The sequence below is a fragment of the Seriola dumerili genome, unplaced genomic scaffold, assembly GCF_002260705.1.
Source record: "Seriola dumerili isolate Sdu_G_001 unplaced genomic scaffold, Sdu_1.0 BDQW01006251.1, whole genome shotgun sequence".
NCBI classification, from domain to species: domain Eukaryota; kingdom Metazoa; phylum Chordata; class Actinopteri; order Carangiformes; family Carangidae; genus Seriola; species Seriola dumerili.
The window spans coordinates 106,714-124,400 of NW_019180506.1; the positions used below are offsets into that span (position 1 = coordinate 106,714).

Here is a 17,687-nt window from a genome sequence, read left to right on the forward strand (position 1 = left end):
TTTTTTTTTTTTTTTTTTTTACTGTAAACGTCCATCTATACATAAAAGACATGGTACCAATCTCTGTGTCGAATCTGCGAACGCAACGCATGTTAGGTGTTCCTGTGGCTTGTTTTGGTTGACAAATGCTGCATGACTTAGGTAAAGTAAGCGATTTTTTCTAAATAATGCATAAATGAACAATGCCTTCTTTTTCATTTATGGCCATTTGCCTACGTGAATTCTTAGAGTTGTTTCCACAGGCACTCAAAGTTGAAATTAGGACATTTTAAACACTAGGTAGCTAACTAGCTTACGTTAGCTGCTTACTGATGATACGCTTTTAAACATGAGAACAGTTTTTTCATGTTTTCAAAACCCTATCATTTTATAGGTTAGAGTCGACAGTGAAAGGGGTAAATATGTCTAAATGTAATAGACATAATGAGCTCGATAGCTAGGTTTATCTCAATTTTATGTCTATGCAAACATACAGCAGTACAATTAAATGCATGCTAGAAAGTCATATCGTCACACATTTCTTCAGTGAGCAAAGGTTATATTGGCACCAAAATACAATGAAACTAAATGAAAGTGCAATAACATGTATGTGCAATATACAGCGCAAAAAGATATTATTTGTAAGGTAAGAAATAGAGAATTTGCAGTATCAATAGGTGTAAAAAAAAAACAAAAAAAAAAAACATAACGGGACAACCTTGAAGCAGATTGTTATTTGTGGAAATGACTGTATTTATGTAAATATATCACCATAAATGCCAAATAAGATTATAACAAGAATCTCATAATGCATCCAACTCATTTATTAATGTAAATGTATAACTACCTACAGCATGGCGATCCCTATAGCCATCTTGGACTGCGATCTACTCTTACATGGTCGAGGTCATAAGACCCTGGACCGCTTTGACCTGGATTCTGTCTCAGATAACTTCCTCCTCACACAATTTGGCTTCCCCAGAGAGTTTATTCTGTTTCTGGTGGAATTACTCAGAGAGGTGAGTATTTCCTCATCCTCAGTTTTTATTGCGCACTTAAAATAAACGTATGCCTTTCTCAGATCTGCATAAACTACCATATCGTGTTTCTCTTGTTATGTCTGTGTATTAGGCTCTATGTAGACGTACCCAGCGGTCCAGAGCCATCAGTCCTGAGGTCCAGGTATTGGCTGCTTTGGGCTTTTACACATCTGGCTCATTCCAGACATCTATGGGAGATACTATCGGGATCAGCCAGGCTTCGATGTCAAGATGTGTGTCCAATGTGACCAAAGCCCTGGTGGAGAAAGCTCCTCAGTTCATCATGTTCAACAGGTATGACACCATGCTATTGAGTTGGTTTACAGAGATGACCTTTGTTCCTGTGGTATTAATATGTAGCTGTTGCATATATAGACAGATATTAAGAGTAAAAAGCATAAATTAAGCTTTATAGAAAGAGGAGGAAATGCATAATAACAGAAATAGTTGTCCAAACAGGGATCCCTCCAGCAGAGAGCAGTCCTTCCAGGAGTTTCAGAGAGTTGCAGGATTTCCAGGAGTTCTGGGGGTGCTGGACTGTGTTCAGGTTTATTGTATTATACTATATCAACACTTTTGATCACTATGTATGTATTTGATGGTGACTGATCCCTCTTTCTCCCTGTTCTTTGCTCTTGATCTCCAGGTTGCCATCAAAGCTCCAAACAGCGAAGACTCGTCGTATGTGAACAAGAAGGGGTTTCACTCTGTGGGCTGCCAGCTGGTTTGTGATGCCCGAGGACTGTTACTCAGCGCAGAGACCCACTGGCCCGGTGGACTCAAAGACACCGATGTTCTAGAAAGATCTGCTCTCCACAAACAGCTGCAGGACACAGAGAAGGGCTGGCTGCTGGGTGAGATGCAGATTATAATCTTCCTGCATCACTCTGTAAAATCCACTCGAGTTACATGTTGGTACAGAGGTAAGAGGTTTCCTGTTTCCTAGGTGACTGTCGTTACCCTCTGAGGAAGTGGTTGATGACCCCGGTTGACAAACCAGAATCCCCTGCAGAGTTTCGATATAATCTGGCCCACACTGCTACACATGAGATAGTGGACAGAACCTTCAGAGCCATCCAGACCAGATTCAGATGTCTAGATGGCACCAAAGGATACCTACAGGTACTCTCTTCTATTCTAGTCTGTTTTATTCCACACTGTTCTATTCTGTTTCAAATATGTCACTGCCCAGTAATACAGCAGAATGTATTTTGCAATTTTACATTTCTACAAACCACACTGAAAAATGGGTTCAGTTTTTCATTCACATTATGAGAAGTGTCATATATTTATCAAGGCCTCTGTTGTCATCTCCCGTGTAGTATTCTCCAGAGAGGAGCTCGTCCATCCTGCTGGCCTGCTGTGTCCTCCACAACGCCTCCCTGCAGTCTGGACTAGACGCCTGGACCCTGGAGAGGACCGACCCTCTGGAGCAGCCTGAGAGCCTGGAACAGAGACCTGAGGACCGCGACAGCCAGGCAGAGGACCTCAGACAACAGCTCATACTCAAACACTTCAGCTAAAGCACTGGCTGGACTCGGGACTCAAGTCGAGTTCATGGAGACGTCAAAGAGATGAAGATTATGTCAAGACTGGAACCAGAGCAAATCAAGTCACAAAAGTCACATATAAAGCAAGAACTTCTACAGACACAGTGTTGCTGATGCAGTTTTTTAATATTTTGCTGGTTTCTACTCTACTGACTACACTAAGATAATATAGTTATATATGGAGGAACATGCAAGACACTATACAACAAACCAAGACAACATTATATCCAAACACATTTCAAACAACTGAACTCATTGGGAAGTGCTGGATTATTCTCTCTGGACTCCAAATGTTCATGGAGATGTTAGAATAATCAAGCACTTGCTGGTGTTGTACAACTATTCAAACTGTGTGAAGCTACTGTGTCATCCAGGTTTCTTTACAAGTGGAAAAAGTCACCCTCCCTGCTATTTTTTAAAATCCCTCCCCACCTTCTTCCCCAAATATCCACTGTTTTTTCTCCTATTTTTTCCCTTTCCCACGTAATTCCACAGGTTAAAATCTTGGACTATGTCACAATACAAAAACAAGGCCCTTTATTTACAACATCTGCACATTAAGTTGTCATTATTTATGTACACTGGTGCATTAAGACTGTTAAAGGCGAGAATGACAGGATGGTTGTGCAACGGGCTGCAGTCACGTGATGTTTTTGTGTACGCTTAGCATGAGGGACACAAAATGAAATGAACAGAGAAGAAAAATAGAAAATCTTAGTGAACTGTAATGTTGTGAAGATCAAAAAGGATTTCTGGATGTTTTATGGTCATAGTTTGTAATTGTTTCCTCAAGGATTTGGACTGGGACAGTGAAACATCTGTTTTCATAACTTTTAATTTGAAGGAATACCATGACATTTTTTTTGAGGAGTATCATTGATTTTTCTTACATTGTCAGAATAGTGGTGAAGAAATAAAAACTTTTTTCTAATGTCCTGGTGTTCCTTCAAATTGTAGAGAGAACAAAGCTAGCGGTGTTTTACTTCCTGGAATGTTTTAGTCCCCTGATTGGCTTCATCAATATATACACACTTTCTACAAACAGGAATAAATACAACATGCACTGCTGTCGCATGAGCTCATTTAGTTAATGTTTTAGATGTTTCCTCTGCTGCTTCGAGGTCATTAGATGTTTTTATAGCAGAAAAATATTTATATTACACATTACTGATATTATAACTTTTACAGGTTTGCAGTTGGTTTGTGATAAATTTCTTTGGCTTTTTGGGTCAAGAACTTTAGCTTCAGGGTAAAATTGGATTTTTTTCAATTGATTTTTAAATCATAAGGGAATAAAAAAGATCCACGGAGGTTTTCATGCGACAGCAGTGAAACATAAAGACTGTATTACAGTTAAAAGACACAAACAGATCATGTCAAAGTTTTACAATCCATGACACACCATGTAAACTACACACCATCATGTAAAACTTCACATCATCCTAAATGCCAAAACACAACATACAATTCCTTTTTTTTTTTTTGCATAAAATAAATATGCCCTTTTTTGATGCTCAGAATATATTATAAGTTGAATTTTTGTGTTTTTTTTGTAAACATTATTTAGAAAAATGAGACAATAAGATAAACTAACTTTAAAAACATTTCATTCTTTCTTTTTTTGTTGCATAAATTAAATATGCTCTTTTTTGATGCTGCAAATATATTACATATACAATTTTTTAATTCCATAAAAATACTTTTATGTCATTCTTTCCCAACCTCTGTCAGAACCCCTTTAACGGTCCCTGGATATGAAAATATGGTTTCCTGCCCAAAAATAATATAGAGTTGTGGTCAGAATTTGAAAATGAAAAACTAAAACTTTAAAAATGTAAAATTAAAACACATTACATGTTTAACTGTAACTCTAACTGAAAACCCATTACACAACTGGTTTTTTAAGCTGTTCTAACCAAAGCTGGCTCATAGCCAAGGTGATTTTGCCACAAAGCTTTTACTGCGATGCCCCCAAATACATTGAGAGGCATGTGAAATAAAATGTTTGGATTCTGAACATTCATCCAGTTCATGATGCGTTAAAAGAAACAACAACCAGGGAAATTGGTGAAACCTCACGCAGACCCTCAAGAGACCAGGGCCAGCTCTGATTTAAACAGTGTGTAATCTAGTTAGAGTTACATTTCCGCCTCTATAATCGTCTGTGTGGACATTAGGTGTAAGGCCAAGTTAGTCATATTTGATTGAAGCAAGTGAAAGGCACTTTTACACAGGATGTGTTTGTAGCAACTCATGTTGCATTCAAATGTGCTGTTCTAAAAGAGCTGAAATGATTACTCGATTAGCTGATGACAGAAAATGAATCAGCGACAATTCTGATAATCAATTAATCACCAAGGAAAAATGCCAAGAATTCTGTCTTTAGCTTCTCAAATGTGAGAATCTGAAAAAAAAGACATTTAAAGATGTCACTTTGACCTCTTGGAGACTGTGACAGGCCTTTTTCACATTTTTTTTACATTTTCTGGACTAAGTGATTAATTGATTAGTCAAAAGAATAACTGATAGATGACTCGATAATCACGATAATCGTTTGTTGCAGCCCTTGATTAACATAAAGTAAGTGATTGGTTAAAAATTAAAGCAGTGATCCAATGTAGTGGATCTAGAGTACGAACACCTCGTGCTGACATACACCAAAATCCCACAGTGGAGGTCCGTCAAGTTTCCATATTTATGTTTTTGGGTATAAAGGTGCAGGATGTATCACTGTTTTCTCTTTGCTACATGGCGAGAGTGGCTGTTTTATGTGTGTCATGACCATGTTTTTCATGTAATGTATGGTTGTTTAAGCTGAATATGGATGGATTAGTTGGGTATTCAATGAATTATTCTGTATTTTAATGCATAAAAATGGAAACTCCAATAATAAGGTCCCTTTAAAATCAAGTATTCAGGTGTAGCAGAGTCTGCTGAAGCAGAGAAGTGAAGCGCTACGTACGAGCAGGACGCCGGCTGTGGAGGATGAGTCGTGAAGTCTTGAAGCAGAGAAAGTCACTCGCTAAAAGGGATGATGATGATGATGATGATGATGATGATGATGATGATGATGATGATGATGATGATGATGATGGACTTGCTGACAGAGTAATGTAGACACAGGTATGTTTTGGTCCAGTTGGATGTTGATATGAAGCCTGCCGAGCTCAGGACTCCGGAGGTTTTGGCTTTTTTAGGGGTCAGAGGTGAGAAGTCATGGGAGGAGGGGTCATGCGGTCCGTCAGAAAAACTCTGAGACTCCGTCTGGTTTTGTTTCTCTGAGGACAGAAGAGAGGAAATGAATTAATACTGTTTGATATGTAACAGAGAGAGATCACAGTACCAGTGGAGTGTGGTTCTCACCTCCGGTCTAACTTGGGCCCAGTTGTCTGGTTGCTGTGGGCGTCAGCTGTGTAGCGGCTTGTCTGGATGTGGGAGTGGGCTTCTGACTGTAGCCTCTCCCCTTCTGTCACTGAACTCTCCTCCAGTGGAGCCCCTTCATTGTAGAAGAGCAGGCTGCGGGAACGCACTGCAACACAAACACGCAGCGGTTTTCATGCTGTACATGTCAACATTTTTAAAATAGAATTAGAGCATTTGTGTGCACTCATTTATCAAACATTATATTTGCTGTTCGAAGCTTTTTTTCAGTGCGATGGTTTTCAATTATCGGACTTAAATTATTGTAAATTGAATATCTTCGGGGACATTTTAGGACATCATCTTGTAGAATTTCAGTTTGGGTACAGTCTAGCAGACTTTTTCTCTCACCACTCACAGGATGGGTCTTGGCACAACAGAGTGGTATTTAACATGATGACCGCCTGACTTCAGTGGTGGAAGTGGTTAAAGGAAGTGAATTTATAGGGAGGTGGAATGCATTTTAAGTCTTGAACTATAGGCTGTTGAAATCTTGCCCTGAACGTCACAAACTGGTCATATACTGTCCACTGGGATGGTTTATTTCTAGACCTACCCTGACTGGTGGTGTAGAGGTCCGCTGACGGAAGAGGGGGAGGAGAGGAGGAGGAAGAGGTGGAGGACAAAGAGGAGGTGTGAGTGAGGAAGGAGAGGGGCGAGAGGCAGGGGGAGAAGGAGCCCAACACCAGGACAAAACACACAGCCACCATCTGCACAGAGAGAGGAACAAAACACTCCCATCAATATATAATCATTATGTATATATTTTTTTGTGTGAAGAACTTTAAAACAGCAGCAGTATTTACCATGAGGCATGTCCCTGTTTGAGTTGAGGCCATTTTACAAGAACGGGGAACAACTTTCCCTGAAATCAATGACTGGAGCTTCTGGAGCTGCTGTAGCAGAGACCTAGAGAGAACAAGACAGATACATTACAGAAGAATATTAAATAGCTGCTTTGTGTTAGAGTTATCCCCAGTATAAAAGAGCAGGAAGCAGTTTAAAGCCTATTGCCTTAGTCAAGGGCAGCCAGAGAACTTCTAATACAGGTGTCTTGGAGCACTTGGAGGAATCCAACACCTCAAGGAAGTTCAACCTGTTAAAATTCTTATATTTCAGTATTTCCAGATGGTCAAGGTTGGGATTAGAGCCTGATGATTTGTGCAGAGTCTGAGAGGAAGAGCAGCCTGAGAGGTTAAACTCGGGGCAGGAAGCACCCCTGTGATTCTGCCTCTTTAATGAGTATGTGTTTATGTCCATAGCGTGTGCATTCACACACATGGCTCGACTGTCCATCCACCACTAAGTACAGTATACTCAGCACATGTAAAGCCATTGGAAACCACAGGAAGAGTTACGCACACACTGAGACGTAGAGTTTATTTCACCTAAAATCTACGATGTCCCTCCAGAGAGTTTCTCTCCCCTTGTGTGCTGCTCGACTCTGGGTTGATTACAGTAAACTTTAACCACCTGATCTGCTGCTGTTTTGCCAGTTAGTAAAGAGCAGTAGAGTTAAACAGTGTACCCAAGGTAAAACACTTCGATAAAGTATATCAGTGGGATCTGGAGAGCAGGGTTCTGATGGTATGAGCTGTCAGGGGCTGTGAGGACACACTCTCACCACTGAGTGGAGACAGAGAACCAGTTACTGCCGCACACAGCGAACCAGCCCTCAGCAAGTCATTGAGTCATGTGATGAGTTAGAAACTAAACCAGACACTAAACGGGTTAATCATTCTATCACAGATTTGGTGATTAAACGAGACAATGAGTGGAGCTGTGAGTCAGTCTCCTGCTACATGTTATATTTTAAATTTCCATGCTGAGGTCTGTCACGTGCACCAGAGTGAAGCATTTTGCCAGCTGCAATAAACGTACATGGGATGATACTAACCAGCATCAGTCACACAGGACTTTGATGTAAAACCACAGTAATTTACTGCTACAGTTATTGCTGCTTAAAATATACAGTGTCTTCCAAAGGTCATGCTGGTTGACTGGATGAATGAAAGTGTATGTAAATATTCAGCACAAGAATGAAAAAATTAAATGAATGCATTAAATCAACATGAGACAAACATTGCTCAGAGTTGTTATGAGTTCTTTTACGTCTAGGGGCGCTTGGCTAGCACTTTCCTCTTGCTTCAAATGTTTTGTGCTAAGCTAGGCTAAGCATACCCTTAACCACTGGGCTGAACTGGGCTCACAGAGCTGACATCATTATAAATCTTCTCATCTGACAGCAAATAAACATCTGTGAAAAATCCCTGTTTGAGTGAGTGTCTGGTCAGATTTAATTGCAGTGAAAAAAAAAAAAAGACTTGTGCGAAACAAATTTAACACTTTTTAAAAAACACATTTAATGCTGCATGGAATTGGAGTTAAAACTATTCTTGTACAACTAATAAACCAGTAGCACGAACCGGATCTGTATGAATCAGACATGCAGTACAGAAAAAACACTGCACGGAGAACAAAATGACCACTAATAACTGCATCTGGGGCATTTTTAGGAACTAGGAGCTTAAATTTAGTTCAGTCGTTTAAGAACCTTTTTTTTTTTTTTTTTTAAGACCCACACACATATTCTGGACTTTATGTGAGAATGAGTGTGCTGACTCATGTTTCCCACTTTGTGCCAAGTCATTGTTCCCCTGTGTGGTGGTTTCACATATTCATCTGAGGGAGAGAGAGAGAGAGTGTGTGTGTGTGTGTGTGTGTGTGCGTGTGTGTGTGGTGGGAAGGGAGGGGGTTGCCTACCATGATGAAAGCTACTGTTAACTCGCAGCTTTAATGACAGACTGACTCTGCCACAGACAGACAGACAGACTTTGTAGAGACACCCCCCCTCCTCTCAACCCTCAAACGTCTATCTCACCACACCCACCCACCCATCTACCCACCCACTCCAGGATAATAGCAGATTGGTTTCATATTGTTATAATAACAGAGGAGACAAATGGAGCAGGGTGAGTCTAAACTTTGCTTATGGAGCAGATAAATTTCTCCTATAATTCTCTCAGTGTAATTCACTGTATATATACTCCAAACGTTTTATACATACAGAGCATAAATACTAGTATGTATAACCTACAGTAGAGTGCTTTTGTCCTTTGAAGACCACATGGCTGCAGCGTTTTTCTGGCTCGCAGTTATAATAATCGTTATTTCTCCAAGATAAATGAGAACCAGTTTCTCCAGCCCTGCTGCAACCGATCAGTCAACTCTCACATTATCAGGCTGCATTCTTTGCAAACTTGTTGCTGTCCTGTTGCTGTTTTCAGTGATGATAATCCAAACATCATTACATGAATCCTGGATCTGTGTTATAAATGTTTGGAGCCAACGCACAACAGCTTCAGTCTGTTCAGAGACACAGCGGCAAAACAACACTAATATCAGCCTGAGTGTGTGTGTGTGTGTGTGTGTGTGTGTGTGTGTGTGTGTGTGTGTGTGTGCAAGAAGCCTCACCTGTTGGCAGTCTCCAGGTTTTCTACTTTTCTCCACAGGTCGCTGTTTTCTGACGTGTAGTTCTCCACCCTGATGCACACACACACACACACACACACACACACACACACACACACACACACACACACATTTTTGTCAACATTTTGACTCTGCTACTCAGATCAGAAAGTTTGAAGCTTAAGAGAATCAAGAGTTATTCAGGTGGTTTCACTGAATTTGACTGACAATACACTTTCACTCTTAGCCACAGTAGAGACACGGCTCTATGAATAACACTGAATAACCACTTTGGTCCAGACTGAAATATCTCAACAACTATTGAATGGATTACCATTATATTTTGTATCCAATAATGAGTCCTCATGAGTTTGTTGACCCCTTAACTTCTCCTGTAGCACCACCAGCAGGTTGACATTTTAATTTGTCCAATATTTTACTTCAAAACCGATGACATTCCCATCATCCTCAGCTGTGCTAAGTGGCAGATGTTACCATGCTGACATGGTAAACTAAGATGGTGAATCTATGGGACTTCAGGGGCTGTGTAGATGAGTATTGGACAGTTAACATTGGTTATATTTCAGCTTTTCATCCAAAAACAACTATTGAATACACTTGTAATGTACCTAAGAACTAATAAAAACAAGAAAGGGATTATATATTGACATATTAGAGACAACATGGATCATTTTAATTCAACATTGAGATTCTTTACAGATATTTTAGAAGTGTTCAAGCATTTTGAAATGACATTTAAACATCTTTTATTGAGATAAGAGATTCCTGCTCTAGACTCTCTCCCTCTCATCCCTTTTTCTTTTTTCTTCCTCTATCCTGTGTCATCTCTGCTAATCCTACTGATCTCAATTATCAATCCAACATCCTGCTAATCTCTCGCTCTCTTCCTCATAATCCTCCTGATCTCCTCCTCGTTTGTATACGGCTCATTCATTCACATTCCTTCCAGCGAGTCGTCCTGCTGTTTTCTTTCGGCGGGGTCATCCAGTAATTCTGCCCTCGTCTTCAAAACAGACACAACAACAAAAGAGGATATAAAGAGGAGGATCTCTGTTTTTACCTCTGTTCTCCTGATTCAGTTGAAAGATAACACAACTCTCTCCTTACCCTGATGGGATTAATATGACGTTTTGTTACCACCTGTAGGAACCTCTATTGGTACTTATCAAAGGACTACACCAATTTACTTTATGCAACGTCAAAACACCCCCACATTTTCATCTCTCTTTCACTCTCGCTGTCAGAGTCTCTTTCGGTCTGACCCATGTGTTCAACAGGTTATTGGAGTCCTGCCATAGCAAAGAAAGGCCAGAATAACAAAGGAAAGAAAGGGAAGGAGGAGAAAGGATTTTCTGTTCACTTCTGAGGTTCTTTAATGAATCAGAAGACGTAGAGACAAGATGAGTGCTGGTGAAATCTAACCCCGCTATAACCTGTGCGTTTGTGGGTGTGCTGCCCCCAGTGTAATCCCCAGCAGAGCTCTAGCGTCTGTTACCGCACTCAGCTCTGAACCAGTTGGGAAAACCTCTAAATACAAAAACGGCATCTTAACTGAACTTCAACTGCCAAGTTCACTTCAGCATTACACAATTCTGTCTTTTCTCTCTTTGCCAGTTGCATTTTTCATTCTCTGTGCTGGTCATGTACATAAAGAGCACACAATTATGTATAAAAAGGCCTATGGTTAGATTCAACTCATGGAAAACCTCACTGACCAACATGGCTGCCTTCTGGACCAAAGACAATACTCTAAAATACATTGTTAAAACAGCTCGGAGAAATGGAAGAAAAAGTTATTCATTCACTGCATTGACATCGCTATGTAACTGGCATGATTTGGTTCTGATTCAATTCTCACAAACCTCCTTATTGTCCTACAACTACTAAAAGCACATCAATGATCCACACTGATCACATGAACACACACATACATACATGTACTGTCCTGCTGCTGTAAATACTCTGGAGCACAAAGTGTGTATCAATTCACGTATTAAAATAGTCCCTAATCAGTGCACTATTTACTCCTGTTTGCACAACCTTTGCTAAAAAGGACAGGGTAGGGAAGTCAAAAAGTTTTGAGAGAAAGATTCAGATGCTTCAAAAAGAGGGGTCATCTGACTGTCTGACTTCATCGACATATTGTACAACCCTGGTTATATGAAGCAAACTGACGCCTTAAAACGTCATTGGTTTTGGTATTTTCTTTGTTGACAAAAGAAAAACATAGAATAACACCAGAATTATCCTTAAAGATTCTGTCACTGTGCCACAAACATCTGTTCACCAAATTCAAAAATTACAATTGATTCAGTTTTTAGTTTTGGATTAATTAAAGATCAATTTAGTAAAACTGGTGCAAACACTAAACACAGAATTTCTGATTTTAATAGTGGCCATGAGATATTGTAGTATGGTAACTTTAATACCATTTGAGGGGACTATAATGAGAAAAAAAGTGTTTGGAAGTCACAAAATGACAGACAGATACAAAGGTAAACCAAAGAGGAGTGGAAAAGGAACGGAAAAATAAAGGCAAAGATTTTTTCCAAGCCTTACTTCTTCTCCAGACATTCCACATACTCTTTCTTCTTCCTCCGACTCTCCTGAGCTGAGATCTGGGAAGAAAAACAGACAAACATTATCTTCTTTTTTTTGAGAATTAGGCACCCTAATTAATTTCTTCAGGTGGAGCTACAGAGCAGCTGCAGGAAATGTTTGACATCATGAGACTATTTCAGTAACTATTTCTGTTTTAGCATCACCATTTGATTCTGAGTAATGCCCCCCCCCAGTCAGTCAGAATCATTCTGTGAATAGCTTTTATTCAATCAGATGTTCAGTGCTGCTGTGAACATGAACAGAATAAAAGGTGCTGTGTTTACCTTATTTTTAATCTTCCGTCTGACTCTCTTCAGTGCCTTCTCTTCACTCTTGGTGAGAGGAAGTTTGTTGGGTACTGGGTAACCCTCAGCAACCAGGGTCCTCTTCTCTTCTTCTGTCAGCATGAGGGGTCCTGAACCCTGCAACTTCTGCACAATGGAACACACACTTCAACAACCACGCAACAACAATTTATCTTCAAATAAACCCTGCATGGGACTGACTCATCACGTTTTCGTCTACATGAAGAGTTAAACTGATTCACCAAATTCTCAAAAGGTTCTGTGTCTGATTACCCACGTCAGCATGCATTCAAACACACTCGCTCTTCTCTGAGAAAAGAGATAAATGAGGAAAAATACTGAAACCTGATGCTATGACAGACGGCGTCAGCGTTTATCTGTTTACAACAAACTGAAACTCTCAAACTTCTTTGTCCCTTCATTTATGGATGTCATTGTTGAATAACACCAAAAACAGGATCCTGTTGCATCATGGCACAAGAACAATCCTTTAACATTTGTGCTGTTTTTTTGTTTTTTTTTACAGCAGTTCAGCTGTTCACATTTCTTTGCTGACATTGAGCAATCCTGTATAAACATTTAAGAAATAACATTATGACATGAGTCCAAATGTGAATCATTTGCTCGGAAAAAAGCTGAATCAGACCGACAATGGTCAGACACTGAATATTCAGATTTTGACTGAATTTTGTAGGCAAATACTTGGACTGATTTAACCCTAAAACCACAGTTGTATCCCAACGATACAGTATCTGAAGTTAGGACGAAACTAATTCTCTATATTCACAGTGGCAGACAAGATAACAAAGGTAATATAAAGTACATCTCTGTCACAATACACAGTATAGTCAAATAATTTGTAACTATAACAAAATCTATACTCTTATCTCAACCCAGCCTGGATTTCAAGCATAATATGTTAATGGAGCAACAATTTTTGCACAATGCACATTAGAGGTGGAATTTGTAATTGCCAAAATTATAGTAAACGTCAAATGTTTACCAAGCATATCTGCTGTTCTCTATTCGTGAACCATGAGCCATTAAATGAACAATAGTGTCTCAGTGAATAAGCACCCACAGGCGGTAGCTCTAATGACTTTCATATAATCCCTGAGTGAGCATTACGTTCTTTTACTCACATGTGGTGCAGTGAGGAGAGGTGAAGAGGAGATGGCGGAGGAAGAGGATGAGGAGGAGGAAGAGGCGCGACCTCCTGGTCTCTGTTGTGGTTGAGGGGAAGACGGGGGCAGAGGGAGGTGTGGGGAGGAGGGAGGCAGGGAGCCGTCACTGTCGCCGTGGTTACTGCTGGGAGGGGTGGGCGGGAGCTGGAGAGCGTCGTCTACAGAAGAGGACAGTGTTGAATGAGTGCTTCTATTTTAAACTGAGGATATACAAAAACACATCTGAATGTTTGGATCATGTTTTCTTGAAAAGATGGAAGAGACTGTGGTGATTAGATACATTTGTGTCACTTCCTATATTGATCAATTTTGCAGAATTGAACTGTGATGCCAGTGTAACATGTGGGTGTGTTTGTGCATCTGTCTGCTGCATGTACCGCTGGGCAGGCTGAGATACTGTCCAATCTCTCTGGGTTCATCTTTTATAGCCACTGGCTTCATATCATCTTGACTGTGCTCCTGCAGCAACAACAAACACACACAGAAACACAAACAGCAGTGATGCTGATGAACGTCGCCTCTGAGTGGAGCAGAGAAAATCAACAACATTATACAAAGTTTTTCATTGTGGTGTGGTGGATGCTAACCGTGTGTTTCCAAGCCGATCCTCTGTGTGGGGGGGCTGGGCTTAATATGAGGGGCGGGCCTTCCAGAGGCTGAGGATCTAACCTTTGGACCACATCAGGTTCCTCCTGTTTCACCAAGATGGCTGACAGGTCCTGACTGAAGCTCCATTCAAACTCTAAGGAAAAGACAGAATATCACAATAAATGTCCACATGTACATTGAAATGTGTCCATGTGGCGATGGGCAAACTGTATCATTTTGTAGGTCTGTGCTGAATCTCTATATTTAAAATACCTGTGAGAGTAGGCCTATGTTTTAAAACTACTACTACTACTAACTAACCCCAATAATGTAAAGTCATCTGCCATCATGAAAATCACATCTCTGTAAAGTTTCCTTATACTTGTGCTTAAATTTTTGTAGCAAATTTAGTAAACAACTGTATTTCTCTTCAGGGAGGCTTTGCTGTAGGTCTTCCAATGGGAAGTAACTGGTAGATTATAAATCACACTTTCAAAGAGCTTTCCCAAAACATTTGAGCACTTCCTGACCAGGCTGGTTATTACAGACTGCTGGACGAAGTCACTCTGGCAACTGTGGTGCATAATTTGACTCCTGTGAGTGTGTATCTACCCTGAAATAAAAAGACAGGGTGAACCGGCAACTCGTCTTCAGTATCCCTCCTCAGAAAAGAAACAGTTGCAGCCTTTAAACACTGTCGAAAATATGCATAATTGAGTGACAACAATGGGCTGAGAGTACAATTTCAAAGGAGGTTCACCAAAACACAATGAGGATATATTTCTAGAAGCATGTGACAGGTACTCCAGTGTTTAGTCTGCCGTGACCTGCAGAAAGTATTTTTAGGGATATAAGTGTCTCTGCACGGCTGCAGAAAAGCTAGTCACTGGCACTCCTGGTGTATTTGTTGTCCTAGTGGGCAGGATAATGAGGAGGCTCTGGTCCTCCCTGCCAGCTTCTGAAATGAACTCTGGGAGGGACAGATGTTTCTTGTGGAGCATCATCACAATTCTTCAGCAAAAACACATGTGAAGTGCAGAAAATTTATGTTTATCAAACAAAATGAACAATAGGGAACTACAATGACTGTCATCCAGTGATTCCCAACCAATAAAGCAGCTCAGCTAATATGAAAACACATTAATAAATATATAATAATAAAATGAATATTATCCATCCGTATATTAGTGCTTGGGAGGAATATAAACATAAATAGAATATGAAATTGGTGTGAGGCTAATATTTAGCATGTTTATATTCACAATAACCTTTCAGACCCTTTACTCAGTAGTTGCAGCACCTTTGGCAGCGATTACAGCCTCCAGTCTTCTTGGTTGTGACTCAACAAACTTTGCACACCTAGATTTGAGGATTTTCTGCCATTCCTCTCTGCAGATCCTCTCAAGCTCAAGCTCAGCAGACATGGCACTTAAATTGAGGCCCCGACAGTTCAATTTTGGTTTCATCAGATCAGACAATCTTGCGTCTCACAGTCTGAGACTCCTTTAGGTGCTTTTTTTTTTTTATGCAGACCTTCACTGAGGAGAGGCTTCCGTCTGGTTAATCTGCCATAGAGCCGAGATAAGTGGAGCACTGCAGTGATGGTTCTCCTTCTGGAGGTTTTTTAGGCTCCAGTCTCTGGGCTCTACAGGCAGCTCCTTCCAGCAGCTCCTTCCACCTCGTAGATTGGGTTTTGCTCATACAGGCAGGTATGTGTGCCTTTCCAAATCATGTCCAGTCATCTGGATTGACCCCAGGTGGACTGGACAGTCAAGGTGCAGAAACATCTTAAAGATGATCAAGAGAAAATGGAGGCACCTGAGCTAAACTTCATAGCAAACTGTCTGAATACTTATGTCAATGTGATAATTCACTTTTTCCTTTTTAATAAATGATTATTATCATTATGGGGTACTGAGTGTAGACTGATGAGGGAAAACATGAGTTTATACAGTTTTATCATAGGGCTGCAACATAACACAATATGAAAAAAGTGAAGGGCTCTGAATTCTTTCTGAATGCACTGTATTTAAGAGATTATATTATATTTAGACTTCACTGTCCTGTTGACTTTTCCAAAATTCCCTACAGTGGGTAAAGGGCAGCCTTGACTCCCACACAGCTTGGTAACCCATGTGAGAACCTCTTGCAACCACCATTGGACTTCTCTCTAACATTATAGGATATTATTCCACTCCGAGAGGGCCTGAAGAAATTCTTCCCACTGGGAAGAGTCTCCTCGAGGATGCCTCAAAAAACAAGATTACCGAGTTAGCTGGATAACTGCACTGAGGAAAGCCTGGAACAGCTGTTTTTCTGTTCATGCCCCAGATTTGGTCGTTTCCAGATTTTACTCTGCACACTATCCAGCTAACTTAATTTCTCTCTGAGGGACAGAATCCAGATGCTGCAGTCCATAGCGTTATATAATCCAGAGTTAACAGACTAGGTGGCCTTTCTCTGACGGGTCATCTCTGATCTTTCCATCAGGTTTCTCATTAGGTGGATTTAAAGGAGCCTTCTATCAATTTTTACACATGAAGAAGTGGTTTACTAGTCATGGGGAGTACTACTAAGCCTGCAAAGACTGGTGTATAATACCACCTGTGGCTCAAGGGGAACTTCCCTAATGATGGCGTAGTGATATCATCAGGGATTTGAGACAAGTTTAAAGTGTTATTAAATGGAGGTGTAGAGTTGTGGGCATTTACCAGGCAGACAGGGTCTAAAGAAATATACTATCCAGCTGCAGATGGAGCTTAACCTGTGCTACAGGACTAAAACTCAGGATGCCTTGACCTCCGTGACATCAGTTCTGACCGTTTCTTTTTCTTTCTACTATATAATGTTTTTGTGTCTGCACCATTACATCAAATAGGAATTACGTTCATGTCTTTGACACACATTTTTATACATATCTTCTCTGCAAAATAATGTTCTATTTGCACAGTGCTTGTTCACCCCACCGGAGCTGAACGTTCACAATGTGTGTTTTCAATTAAGACCCTTTTAAAGGTGAAGTGATTAGGCACTGTTCCAAGGAAGCCTCATTAGGCAAAAGTCCAACTAACAGTCGATATGAGTGTTTTGTTTCAACTTTGACTTTAAATTCAAAAGTGAAACGATGAAACTTTTTAGAGGTAACCAGGAACTAAAAGGTAACTTCAGGTTGAGAAGGAGGGGTGTGTGATGTTTTATCAAGTCAGCATTTTCTCTTTGGAATAAAACACCAGGTGAGACACTTTGATGTTTGTCACAGCACACACATTCACCTAAAAGGCTCCCATGGTGTATGGAAAGAGAGCAGTAGTAGTTTAACAAGACAAGGGCTGCTGTGTGTGTGTGTGTGTGTGTGTGTGTGTGTGTGTGTGTGTGTGTGTGTGTGTGTGTGTTGGGAGTGAACGTCATTTTAATCACCTCCTGGTTTCCTAGCAACATTTTGCTGGTAAAATGCTCTGAAGTTTACAAGCCGTGTGTGTGTGTGTGTGTGTGTGTGTGTGTGTGTGTGTGTGTGTGTGTGTGTGTGTG

General features: G+C 40.4%; 2 protein-coding genes across 3 annotated transcripts in view; one reads left to right on the forward strand and one right to left on the reverse strand.

Annotated features, from left to right (window-relative positions):
- The first annotated feature begins 81 nt into the window (after positions 1 to 81).
- Positions 82 to 4,157, forward strand: LOC111239917 (putative nuclease HARBI1). Of its 2 annotated transcripts, none has more exons than XM_022769861.1 (7): positions 82 to 141; positions 833 to 998; positions 1,111 to 1,313; positions 1,467 to 1,566; positions 1,666 to 1,873; positions 1,966 to 2,141; positions 2,342 to 4,157. In XM_022769861.1, exons 2-7 carry the CDS (start codon positions 834 to 836, stop codon positions 2,540 to 2,542), a joined length of 1,053 nt encoding a protein of 350 aa, XP_022625582.1. In that variant the 5' UTR covers positions 82 to 141; position 833; the 3' UTR covers positions 2,543 to 4,157. The 2 variants fall into 2 exon arrangements, with proteins under 2 accessions (XP_022625582.1, XP_022625583.1); XM_022769862.1 differs by having other exon boundaries at positions 1,479 to 1,566; positions 2,342 to 4,153.
- Positions 2,677 to 17,687, reverse strand: part of creb3l1 (cAMP responsive element binding protein 3 like 1) — a 33,228-nt gene continuing 18,217 nt past the window's right edge. The window contains exons 4-13 of the mRNA XM_022769860.1: positions 14,159 to 14,313; positions 13,949 to 14,030; positions 13,530 to 13,729; positions 12,367 to 12,513; positions 12,041 to 12,099; positions 9,464 to 9,532; positions 6,796 to 6,898; positions 6,546 to 6,699; positions 5,933 to 6,098; positions 2,677 to 5,847 (exon numbers count right to left, since the gene is read on the reverse strand). Of these exons, the coding sequence (XP_022625581.1) occupies positions 5,811 to 5,847; positions 5,933 to 6,098; positions 6,546 to 6,699; positions 6,796 to 6,898; positions 9,464 to 9,532; positions 12,041 to 12,099; positions 12,367 to 12,513; positions 13,530 to 13,729; positions 13,949 to 14,030; positions 14,159 to 14,313 (1,172 nt within the window). The 3' untranslated portion in view covers positions 2,677 to 5,810. The remainder of the gene's footprint in view (positions 5,848 to 5,932; positions 6,099 to 6,545; positions 6,700 to 6,795; positions 6,899 to 9,463; positions 9,533 to 12,040; positions 12,100 to 12,366; positions 12,514 to 13,529; positions 13,730 to 13,948; positions 14,031 to 14,158; positions 14,314 to 17,687) is intronic.

Excerpts from the sequence above, each read along its gene's own strand:
- LOC111239917 (XM_022769861.1), top strand. The coding sequence starts at position 834 with ATGGCGATCCCTATAGCCATCTTGGACTGCGATCTACTCTTACATGGT. Across the intron at positions 1,567-1,665 it reads GGGTGCTGGACTGTGTTCAG|GTTGCCATCAAAGCTCCAAA; the intron begins GTTTATTGTATT and ends CTTGATCTCCAG. Across the intron at positions 1,874-1,965 it reads AGAGAAGGGCTGGCTGCTGG|GTGACTGTCGTTACCCTCTG; the intron begins GTGAGATGCAGA and ends CCTGTTTCCTAG.